The 13,343-nt window shown below is 36.5% G+C and overlaps 1 protein-coding gene across 1 annotated transcript; it reads right to left on the bottom strand.

Moving 5' to 3' along the window:
• Positions 1–205: 205 nt before the first annotated feature.
• LOC117321832 (long-chain fatty acid transport protein 1-like) lies at positions 206–10,825 on the bottom strand. Its single transcript, XM_033876422.1, has 10 exons — positions 10,540–10,825; positions 8,138–8,526; positions 7,106–7,255; positions 6,575–6,644; positions 5,764–5,965; positions 5,278–5,470; positions 4,646–4,786; positions 1,614–1,916; positions 1,063–1,209; positions 206–647 (listed from the first exon to the last, which is right to left on the bottom strand). The coding sequence occupies exons 1-10, from the start codon at positions 10,776–10,778 to the stop codon at positions 490–492; spliced, it is 1,992 nt and encodes a 663-aa protein (XP_033732313.1). The 5' UTR covers positions 10,779–10,825; the 3' UTR covers positions 206–489.
• Between the last annotated feature and the right edge of the window lie 2,518 nt (positions 10,826–13,343).

Raw genomic sequence — 13,343 nt, 5'->3', positions numbered from 1 at the left:
TATGACCTGGCAGCAGTCGCTATGACTACGCACAGTGTCAAGCGATAGTCTGTACAGCTGTCGACACGGGTGACTTGCCCCGACATTTTTTTCTCCTTGTGGTGAAAAAATCGTCCGGATTATTGAGGGAAATTTACTAATGAAAAGTACGTTCCATTCCCAAAATGGGCTTCCGGAATCGGAATCCGAATTTCCGGACTGGTGAGTACAAATAACGTTACGGAAATCCGTTCCCGTGCATTTCCGTCCGGACTGTGAGTTTTCCGGACTATCGGCGTTCGGATTATCGCGGGTCCACTGTATATCAAGCTTTCAATGTATATAAACGAGTCCAGTATCTATATGAAATCACACAATATAATGATTCTGTCAGAGTAGAAATAACAAAACTATGAGGATATCGCCAGGTTGAATAAGGTGCTGTTTCCCGAAATACAGAACTCTGAATGACCTGTCCTATTGGAAAATGATGAACAGCGTCAGGTTGGTCTAAAGGCGAATTTTACCATTACAAATGTCCCTATAAACCTGTGGTGTGATTGGTTCATAGCTGCCACTCTTTGAGTTCATAAAAAATAGTCTGTCCTTGACCTTGTTGGGGTCAAATCCTTCCTGTCGTAACTCCACCTTTTTCAGCTTAAATGTTCCTGTAGAAGCAACAATGTAATGAGATATTAAATATCGTTAATGGTAATGCATTCTTTTAGGTCTATATATAGGTACCTGTAGTTACAGACATCAGAATTTTTCTGGAATTACTCTCTCCCTATAGCTATCTAGCGGTACTGATGTTGAACTTACTGAACCATTACTGATGACAATGTTCCTGGTGATTAGATCATCATCCAGCTACAGTTACAGTATTTTGCTCAATATTCGAAAATTATTTCCCATGTTTCAAAAATGTTAATAATTTCCTTTCACAAAGACTTTCCTATAAGAAAATTTGCAGCAGGCCTAATCTAATTCTTTTCTTCTAATTAATAGCTGTGTATGGAATTATGTATTAAAGTTCAACAGATAAAGTGCAAACTTCCTAAGATGTTTTTTGTTTTTGTTTACCTGTAGTGGCAACAGATTTTAAAAGTCGTACAAACACAGGCCGAGCATACGAGGCAAGAGACCTCTGTAGTTCTGTCTGCAGGTGATGTAGATCTAAATTGTCATTCTGATCTTCAATAGCAACCATCCCCGCTCTTCCTTCTAGGCCTGATGTAAACCAGAATTTGTCATAAAGTTAGAATTTGCCATCACAGTCAAAATCATTTAAACTACATCATATTCAAAATTATTCCTTTCTTATCCATTTTTTAACAAAAATATTTTGCTGTATCTGAGATATTGAACAGGAAATGTAAATGGAGTAATGAAGAAATCTGGTGGGTTGTTGCACCACAACCAATTTGTTTAAGGATAGACTTATAAAAGAAATATTTATTTTTCTGAAGGTTAATATATCAAAATTTGTGAAAGGTGATTTACCCTAAAACAATTTAAAACATCATTAAAATTACATTCATTTGATTTTACCTGTAAACAAATAACAAATCATAAATCATTTCTATAATTCAGATACATTAATATCAATATGATTAAAATACATGTATCCTTACCCGGTATTTCTACCCCATACACCACAGAGTCACAAAGCTTGACAATATTACTGATCACTGCTTCTACCTCCATGGTGGACACGTTTTCGCCTCGCCAACGGAATGTGTCTCCCGTACGATCCTGGAAGTAGAAGTAGCCAAACTGGTCCATGATCAGCACATCTCCCGTGAGGAATGCCAGATCACCTTTCTTGAAAACACTGGTACAAATCTTCTTGTTGGTTGCTGTCTTGTTGACATAGCCATCAAATTCTCGGAGAGCATCACCCTTCACAATCTTCCCTACCAACTCTCCTCGTTCACCTACCACAAACAGAAATAAATGTATATTTCATGTCTACACTAGACACACATGCCTCCAAACAAATACACCAGTTTCATTGTCATTACCAAAACTAAAGTCATTTGAGACTTTTGAGACAAAATCCCAATCAGACACTCTATAAATACATTATGTACAGATATCTGTTAAATGGAATTTTGATTTTGGATATATTTGACACTTGAGGACATTATTCCTATAGATATGACTGTCATATGATATACTAGTCTGTTAACGTGACTTGCCATGTCATGATAATCCACTTATCATGGAAACATCCTTCCCCATTTAACTACACAATTTCAAAATATTAACAAAATTCTGTCAAGATGGACACATGGAAACATCGTCAAAGTATCCTCTGATCCTCACACCTCCAACAGATTTAAGACAAGAGGCCCAGGGGCCTTAACGGTCATCTGACTCTAAATTAAAACCCTTATATTATTGTAGTATGCATTCTCTGTAGCATGTATATAGTAACACTGTTGGCCATGGTGGCCATCTTGGATTTCTGACCGACCCAATAAATAACAACACTTGGTCTGGACCATCTAAGGATAATTTCTGGTAAGTTAGAGCTGAATCCCACCGGTGGAATTTGAGAAGAAGTTTGAAATAGGCATTGTTCAGGAAAACCATGATTGCGCAATCATGTTACAAAATGGCCGCCATATTGCTGCAATGTTAAAGTTTTTACGACGCCAAAAAAATAACAACACTATGTTGGCTTGCCTTCCTTGACATCCTCACCCATTTCCAGCTCAATGGCACCAATGGAACTGGAGAAGAAGTTTAAAATGTTTTTTACAAGATGGCGGCTATGGCGGGCATCTTGGATTTTGGACCAACCCGAAAAATAACAACACTTGGTCGGAATCATATCAGGATCATTTCAGGCAAGTTTCAGCTCAATAGCACTGGTGGAACTTGAGAAGAAGTTTAAAATGTGTTTTTCAAGATGGCGGCTATGGCGGCCATTTTGGAATTCGCACCGACCTGAAAAATAACAACACTTTGTCGGGATCATCTCAGGATCATTTCTGGCAAGTTTCAGCCCAACAGCACTGGTGGAACTGGAGAAGTTTAAAACGTGTTTTTCAAGATGGCGGCTATGGCGGCCATCTTGGATTTCGGACCAACCCGAAAAATAACAATACTTGGTCGTGATCATATCATGATCATTTCAGGCAAGTTTCAGCTCAATAGCACTGGTGGAACTTGAGAAGAAGTTTAAAATGTGTTTTTCAAGATGGCGGCTATGGCGGCCATCTTGGATTTCGGAGCGACCTGAAAAATAACAACACTTGGTCGGGATCATCTCAGGATCATTTCAGGCAAGTTTCATCCCAACAGCACTAGTGGAACTTGAGAAGAAGTTTAAAATGTTTTTTTCAAGATGGCGGCTATGGCGGCCATCTTGGATATCGGACCAACCCAAAAAATAACAACACTTGGTCGAAATCATATCAGAATCATTTCAGGCAAGTTTCAGCTCAATAGCACTGTTGGAACTTGAGAAGAAGTTTAAAATGTGTTTTTCAAGATGGCGGCTATGGCGGCAATCTTGGAATTCGGACCGACCTGAAAAATAACAACACTTGGTCGGGATCATCTCAGGATCATTTCTGGCAAGTTTCAGCCCAACAGCACTGGTGGAACTTGAGAAGAAGTTTAAAATGTGTTTTCAAAATGGCAGTTATGGCGGCCATCTTGGATTTCGGACCAACCCGAAAAATAACAACACTTAGTCAGGACCATCTCAGGATCATTCCTGGCAAGTTTCATCTTTATAGCACTGGTGGAACTGGAGAAGAAGTTTAAAATGTGTTTTTCAAGATGGCGGCTATGGCGGCCATCTTGGAATTCGGACCGACCTGAAAAATAACAACACTTGGTCGGGATCATCTCAGGATCATTTCTGGCAAGTTTCAGCCCAACAGCACTGGTGGAACTGGAGAAGAAGTTTAAAATGTGTTTTCAAAATGGCGGCTATGGCGGCCATCTTGGATTTCGGACCAACCCGAAAAATAACAACACTTGGTCAGGACCATCTCAGGATCATTCCTGGCAAGTTTCAGCTTTATAGCACTGGTGGAACTGGAGAAGAAGTTTAAAATGTGTTTTTCAAGATGGCGGCTATGGCGGCCATTTCGGAATTCGGACCGACCTGAAAAATAACAACACTTGGTCGGGATCATCTCAGGATCATTTCTGGCAAGTTTCAGCCCAACAACACTGGTGGAACTTGAGAAGAAGTTTAAAATGTGTTTTCAAAATGGCGGCTATGGCGGCCATCTTGGATTTCGGACTGACCCAAAAAATAACAACACTTATTCAGGACCATCTCAGGATCATTCCTGGCAAGTTTCAGCTTAATCCCACTGGTGGAACTTGAGAAGAAGATTGAAATGTGAAAAGTTTACGGACGGCGGACGGCGCACGGCGCACGGCGGACGGCGGACGACGACGGACGAAACACGATGGCTATAGGTCATCCTGACCCTTCGGGTCAGATGACCTAAAAATAGTCGGTGGGAGACCATTCTGTTTAAAATGCCCATCAGTCTGGTCAAACAGCCAGTCATTTGGACTACTAAAAACAGTATTCATACTACATTTCATCTCGTTCAGACCTACTCCCTGGTATGAATGAAATTACAGTTAGAGTTAAATAGTGGAAACATCTCAGCTTGTGTCGAGCCTTTACCTGGTTTAGCCTTGATGCAGACTCCATTTCGGTCACGGATGTGTTCCCCCTGTTCATCAACGCGTATGAGTGTGATCGGGTACAAAAATGGTGCAATCATCGTGGTGAAGCCGACAGCTCCTACCCTATTGTCTGGATTCACTGTCAACCAACATCAAAACCATAGTTACAGTATCTCAACCACCTATTAAATCTACATAGGTAAATGTTACGAGGTATAACACAGGATCAAAGCCAAGTCATACAAGGACAGATACTAGACTGAAGTTTGAGAGGAATTAAGTTGTTACACGATAAGATATGGTGAGAAAGTTCCATAATGATAAAGTTACAATGCATGACCTTTTCAGACACTGCATCATTCAATTAATTTTAATTCAAAACTTTCTATAGTATAAAATTCAGTGATTTTGAGATGCAGAATAAATCTTAAAACATTTCTTTAACCTTTGATTATTGGACACAAATTTTTGAAAGAATATTCAGGACTTTTCTGAAAAAGAAAAATGATGCAAAAATGACAGAGACTGTGTAAAACCTGTTATGTAATTCATAAACAGGTGAAGTTGTGATCCCTAATTAGAGACTAACCTCAATCTTTGGTATGTATATAAACAGTTGTATACACTTACATGTGTTACAATTGCCTTCAGTTGCTCCATAGAACTCTCCCATTTGTTCAACACCAAACCGATCTTGAAATTCCTGCCAAATCTGTGGACGCAGACCATTGCCAAACATGATCCTCACCTTGTGTTGACGATCAAAGTTACGGTGGGGCTGAGCAAGTAAATACCGACATATCTCTCCAATGTACTGGCCAGCCTACGAAAAGGTTTTAAAACATTTATTGAAACAACATATCCAAAGTGATCTTATAGGTTAATATGCATATAAATGACTGGCTGCAGTGACCTGTTTTTCTACAATCTGTCACATGTACCAGATGAAATCAGGCGATTCTTTATTAAAAGAATAAATCAAGAAATTTTCTGAATGCTTTTCAGATGTACATACAGTAATGGAAGGAGGCACAATGTGAACATTAATACCTCTGAATTTGTCAGATTAGGCTCAGAGGTTTATTATACATATATCATTATCCACAGTGTACTAACAGTACAGTTGTATCTCGCACAGTCCTCCCAGAACTTGCTGGCAGAAAATTTCCGTCGGAGAGCCAGAGTAGTGCCCCCTAGAACAACTTGGCCGACCCCTAAGATACCGCCAGCAGTGTGGTAGAGGGGCAGGGAGGTGTACAGCGTGTCCTTCCCCGACAGCCGGTACATCTGCTGGATAGCAAATGACATGTAGAAAAACCTGTCATTGAAAGAAACATAATAGAATTAGCTCATTCTCTCATTTCTTTTCCTTTAAAAAGACTTAGACATACACAGGCGAAGACATCTAAATCCTGTAATCATATGTATTTGAATGTAGTTATGTATTGTATTGTTTTACAGCCCTTCAACAATTGAGTCTTTTAGGGCTAAATGTATTTGAACACATATAATTTTAGTCACTTTATTTAGTAGTTTACTTATGCCTAGAGTATTGTAAGCTGTAGGAAAGATCCCAGGGGTCGCAGGTAATGACCTCGCTATACATCTATTTGACTTAATTCTAATAACAAAACTGAATCTCTGTCCAAGGGTGGGGTTTTACAGAAACAAAGTACATTACCAATCAATTCTGATTACAAGATACTGGTTTCCTTTTTCTTAAACAACTTCATATCTATGAAATTGTGTTTTAAGTTATCCAAGTTTCAAATTTAAAAAGTTTGACAAAAGTATCTCTATAATATCCTAGAAATGGTTTTAAACATTCACTATGATTATCAATGGTGGTTTTTTTTTTATCAAAAGAACAGTGCCAGTGTAATTACGAGAATCTGAAAAATACATGGATAGCTCACACTAAACTTACCTGGTGTGTGTGATAACAGCGGCCTTTGGTAAACCTGTTGTTCCTGATGTAAACACAAGGAACAACTTTTCTGTAAAAAAAAAATATATACTGTATTAAAACAAAACTTCCAATGTGATATCATTTTAAGTAATCCTTTTCTCAGTGTTTTATAAATATATATTTCCTGTCATATGACAGCCTAATTAGTGGACAACAAACATTGCTCATAAATATAATTATGATACCATACATTTTTGTATATGTTTCTTGGTTATTGGTGGTTCTTATCTAGCAATGTCAATCTTTTGATTCATAACAATGTCTTTAAACAGCCATTGAAAAAGAATGGGATGTCTTGAACAAGGGTCATTATTTTTATATATATTGGTAGTTCCTCACTGGCGCACCACTATCTAATTTTTCCATGCCTATATAGAAATTATCAAGTTGTGTAATCATGATGTAAAACTTTTTTATTGACAGTGATAAAAGTAACAAATTCAAGCTCTCCACACAAATCAGACAAAAATAAAGCTTTTAGTAACCAACCACTGAATTTTCCTGGAACTGTGGGTGGATTGAACTTTGAACTCTTTTCCAGTAAAGGATCCAGACATATTAAGGATGTATCATTAGAACTGTTGGTTCCTGTAACATACAGTTTTAGCCTTCCGATACCATGCACCGCCTCCTTTATATCTGAAAAGATCAAATCAAACTTACTATTTTCATACAAAAGGCACCCATTAAACCAAATGAAATCATTATCAGTTTGAGGAATACATGTTTAGTCATCATAACCGTCATCTGTAATTCACAGTTTATATTAATTAACTTCTTCCTGTAGATTCACAGTTATTTTTAATTTTTCCTACTTCCTTATCAATTGTAGTCACCTCTAAACAATCATTGAGGTATATTCTAAAAGTCAGCAGGAAATCAAATGAAGTCTGATAGTCCAGTGTCTACTGTTTCCCTGCAGGTAAAATCAGCAAACATTTTCATCAATATGCAGGATCATATTACACTGGGTGCCTGCACCTTCAACAATGAGGATTTTTTATTTGTTCAGTATTCTAACTTCATATCTTTGGAAATTTTTTTTATTTACTAAAACATGTTTCTCGCCTTAATAAAGCAAAAAGTAATATCTGAAAGAAATTTACTTTTACATATCTAATTACATGTACCTCCAAAGAATAGATAATTGTTTAATAATCCCAGATATAGACTTGATTAAAGAGCTCATCCACATCCTACACATCTGGTTATGAAATATGTAATGTAAGTAAACCTAGCAAGTACTTTCTGTAATATTACTGGCATCATTTTAAAGCATATTATGTGTATCAGACTATCTCGTCTTAAAATTGCACAAACACTACAATTCTCTGTGTAGGAAATTACATGAATTTATCAAGAAAATTTCATTTCAAGGTCTGTACAAATAAGTGAAAATGACTGGACTCTTAACCTTAAAACATATCTTAAACACTGTGAACACACTTGTACATATGTACTTATACATATGCAAAAGCAATTGCATTAGTATTATATATGGTAGTATCAATGACAATTTACCTTCCGTAAACTCTTTTCCAAAGATGACTGCCCTAGACTCTGCTGCAGATATAGAGTGTGTGAGCTGCTGCTTGCGGAGATTGTAATTAATTAAAGCCGACACAACTCCTATTTTTGACAATCCTAGCCAATAGCAGAAATACTGGGGTCTGTTGTCCATATAAATAGAAACAACATCTCCTTTCTGAAATCCAGCATTGTAAAAATAATTTGCAATAGAGTTGGAGTATGCCTCAACCTCCTGAAAAGTCCAGACTTCATCCTCAAATAAGATGCACGCTTTATTAGGATACTTGTTGGCAGACTTTGTAAATAACTTTGCAATTGTCGTTCCTGATTTTAAATGGTCTCTAATAACAAATTTTGTTTTCAGTAATACTGACAACCCCCTGAAATAAAAACAAGAAATATTAAAACAACGTCCATAAAGCAATATATTATCTATAAACCTAATATCCACATTGTACTGAAGTCCATAATACTTTGATACCACAAAAATTAGACGTGGTGAAATTGATGAGTTATGCTAAAACATGACAAGTGGCATTGGTGTTTTATCATTTGTTTTGGATTTTTCTTCTTCTTTTTTTCTTTTATTTTTTTTCTGGGGGCCTAGCTGTTTTAAACCAATCTATCACAGCTGTAATGGTCAACAGTTCAGATAAAAGTTAATAAATGTACCTGGTACCAGAGACATATATACAGAGAGATTGGCAGCTCTCTATTTGCCCTTGTGCTTACATAGTGGCCCCTGGCCTTCCCACAATCCTTTGCGGTCGCTCGGTTCAGTCTTCACTAGACGCCATATTGGAGAAAACTTGAAAACCAGACACATAATTATCGATAATTTCTATTTGAAATCATCACCAAGATCCAATTATGTGCTTTAATTTTATTAATATCAAAGTGCAGAAGTGTCATCAATATGAAATATATCACAATTTGCTGTCCAAGTGTTTGTATTTTGAGTATGAAAGTCAAGCACAACGCAGGAAAGATCGGCGGGAATCTCCAATTTTCGAAAAGTCCCTATGGGGTTTTCAAGAATACGGATAAATGACAACAATGTGCATGATAATCAAGACCACATTCCATAAGTATGATAGTTTTTGGTTAATGTATAAAACAATGTGCTTTTTGTGTGCATTTAAAATTGACGATGTTTTGGTCGGACGTAATGGCTGCTTAATTACAAAACTTGGACATGTCGAATAGGACCCAATGGATTTTAGAAAATACGGATAAATGGCAACAATGTGCATGATCAATAAGACTATATCCCATAAGTTTGATAGTTTTTGGTTAATGTGGTAACTTTTGTAGTGGCAAAAATAAAACGATGTGCTTTTTGTGTGCGTTTAAAATTGACGATGTTTTGGTCTGACGTAATGGCGGCTATTTACAAACTTGGACATGTCGAATAGGACCCAATGGATTTTCGAAAATACGGATAAATGTCAACAATGTGCATGATCAATAAGACTATATCCCATAAGTATGATAGTTTTTGGTTAATGTGGTAACTTTTGTAGTGGCCTAAATAAAACGATGTGCTTTCTGTGTGTATTTAAAATGACGATGTTTTGGTCTGACGTAATGGCGGATTAACCAGAACATGTCGAATAAGTTCCAATACTACGATACACACATGCGCATAGCCCGATTTACCTGCGCTCGCGTGTGTTTTATAGGAGACAGGACGCTCTCGATAAGGGATATGCTTGAGTGGTCACGAATAAAGGGAGCCACTATGTGTACGGGGAAATAGCGATGTTACTAATCTCTCTGTATATATGTCTCTGCTGGTACAGTCACCAAGATGATAGGCTGGGTGCACAAATAGGGTCCTTTTCAGATAAAATTGGGTAGGTATACTTATATATTTATAGTTTGAACAGACTTCTTGGAATAAGTGGAGTCCCTTTTTTTTCTCACCGTCTACACTTCAAAGGGTTAAAAGTTAAGTTTCATTTCAAACTCTGCTCTTTTCATTACTCAGGATTAAAAGAAAAAAAATCAAATATTTGAGGATTTTTTTTTTTTTACCAATTTCAATTTTTGACAATTAAATTAGCTAATGGGATTTAAAGTAAGTGTTTTTAATCTGGAACTACAGATCTGGAAATGAAATCAGGATACATAACCGAACTGTTTCTGGAGTATGTGCAAAATGAGGCTTCCTGAGGCATAGACTCATGGTGATCATGAAATCACCATAGAAATAAGAATCGCCGTCAGCCTATCAGTTTGCACACAACTGAACCATTGCATAATGTACTTTTATTTTCTGGTTTCTTTTCGTCTTCTGTAATGCAGTACTTCATTTAATTACTTGTATCTTGAACAGGACAACCAAATTATCTTGTTACACTGATGTACACAGATAAAGTAGACATCATTACCTGAGGTCTCGAGGGAGAGTGTTTATAACAACCCATGTAAAACGCCATCCGCCCGTAACAAGGTAAACACCGAACACCGCCAGTGTTGTCAGGGAGCATGGCAGACCCACGCCATACGAGAGCATAGCTCCCAACATAAAAAATGCTGCACACTTGATCAATACCATGTTGTCAATGAAAATGTATGCGACGTCTTTGACCAGTCTAGCGATAGTCGAGGTAGACTTTGACCCCAACATTGGTGTCAATCACCCGTGCAGTTATCGCCGGTTCGTAGAATGTCAACTTCCGCTGCTTCGACTAAAAAGAAAATGATACACGGTCCGGAAATTTTAATTATATCTTAAGGATGCTAGTTCTTTCTTTCTTTCTTTCTTTCTTTCTTTCTTTCTTTCTTTACGATCCATAGTGGAGGCATTGAAAATACGTAATTATCTCTGTGACATACTGTACTGTATTATAAAGTATATCAATCGCACGAGATATTTTATGACCGGTATTACCAGACATATATATATGTCTCTGGTATTACTTCTTGTTCGCCTAACAGTACAAAGAAAAAAATCGACAACGTTCATGATGAGGGGTCAGTTTATCATAATATGCATTGAGATCGAAAAATTATGAAAATGTCCAATATCTAATTGAACTGCTTTCATTTGACATTCATTGCGAATGTAAATGCCACTTTGACAAAAGCAATTTTAACATGAAGCCGACCAATGACTATGCTTAATAAACAATGTGTTTATATCAATTATTTAAATGGTAGTCTTGAGGCTCTGAAAAATAACAAAAAAAAAAACCCAAAAAACAAGATAAGTTTTTAAAATCTCATAAAGAATGAAGTGTAGTAAGGGGCGATAACTCGTTATCGTTCCTTACGGAACGTAATGATAGTATGAGCTAATTCGCGATTTTTGCCGGCTATTGTAGCGATTTGGGAGCGGAAAAAATGGCATATACAATTTTGATGGGCCTTTGAACCATTGTAAAACTCGGCTCGATCTAGGTCTGGATGTATCTGGTATCCCTGTGGAAATTCGTATTTATGAGATATTTTGGGTCAAACATGCCAAAATCGTCACTTTGACTAAGAGGTTCTGTTTAAATCGCCCTCAAAGTTCAGAAAAAAATCCAGAGATATATACAATGCACATACAAAGAGATAAATGTTTCCTGAAGAAAACAGTCTGTTTAGTTTTTCGATATCTTTAGCAGAACGGTTACAAGATTGTTTTGAAAATGGCCTATTTTTTCGACCTTCTCAGTATTTTTCCACTCGACTGGGGTATTTTCCTGCCTGTTTTGATGACGCAAGACCGGGTGTTTCCTTTCCGTTTAGCACGGTAGAACAGATGGACCGGATCGGCATACATAGTTATCAGCATTAAATTCATTACAAATCAACTGGTTTTATATTTGTTTTGCGCGAGTCATCTTGATGGTGTGTTTAAAAGCCTGCATTAACATCAACAGGTCCATTAAAATTGACGTATGAAGTTTATATGTAATAGAAATTATTAACACAATTGGTTTGGTCGGCTTGACCGCATATATAAAGGACAATATAGAATAACGCCATCCTGAACTCATCGGGTATTATGCCTGAAATGATTCTCCGAGGAGTTCCGGATGGAACAACACCGGGGACTTCACGCCGCTTACTCGTTCAACTCCAGGCAGTATAAGTGAGTTGTATTACATTTTCGCGTCAGGGCCAGGACTTTTTAATACCATCTCATATCAAAAGTGACATTGGAGATTATAGTTGTTCTACTATGACCATATTTGTTGCTTTCCAGGATCAGTATTCATCTTCAACCCAGACCAGCGTTCAATTCTTTTCGATAACAAATCTAATATAGGTCTCTGGTTGATGCTTTGATGTCTTGATCAGCTGATATTTGTTTATGTTGAGGAGCAACGACGTTTCGAGAATCATATCTCATACATATTAGCTTACGATGACACGAACTTTCAAGGAACTAGTGTACATGTACTTCAGTACACACTAGCAGTATATTGAACAATTCTTTTTCAGTAATAGGTTTTTTTCAAATTTTTAATGAAATATTTATATTCTAATGCTTTAAATTTTGAAATTTAAGTCTCTGACCTGCCCTTTATTGAGATGGTTCTTAGGACAGTGTCAAATTATATCATCTTTTGCATTAATAAATATATGAAATAAGTTTTCAAATATATTTAAACCCTTCGCTTTTATGCACCAAAGAAAACAATATGCAAGAAAGCTGTTCTGACAAATTTAAGCTAAAATATTGTCAATTATTATGTTGCATTAAGTAAAATTATGTTGCTTTGGGTGTCATGCATTTTTTTTTTATCTTTTAAAATTAAATTAATTTCAACTTTTACAAAAAAAAGTATAAGATGGAAAATTATTTGACAAAATCAAAGAACTACCAGGTTTTAGCTATCACAATTTTACAAAATAGTTGACTTTGAAATTTCATGAATTAGTCAATTTTCAAATAAATATAAGTTGCTTTATTATCAATTCCATATCAACATATTTCAACTCTTTGCTTACATGTACATGTGCCAAAGAAAACCATGTGTGAGAAACCTGTTCTGACAAAATTTTACTAAAATTATGTCAATTGTTATATCACATTAATTTAATTAACTAATTTAGGGTGTGGGACCATGTTGTATTTTTGTTTTATCTTTTGAATTTTTAATCTGTTTCAACTTATTACAAAAGGTATTATAGAAAACTACTTGTCAAAATTAAAGAATTACCAATATTTTGTTATCACTATTTTACAAAATAGTTTTTC

The sequence above is a fragment of the Pecten maximus genome, chromosome 2, assembly GCF_902652985.1.
Source record: "Pecten maximus chromosome 2, xPecMax1.1, whole genome shotgun sequence".
In the NCBI taxonomy this organism is placed as follows: Eukaryota; Metazoa; Mollusca; class Bivalvia; order Pectinida; family Pectinidae; genus Pecten; species Pecten maximus.
Note: the sequence above shows the minus strand (reverse complement) of the source record. Positions and strands in the feature narration are given on the sequence as shown.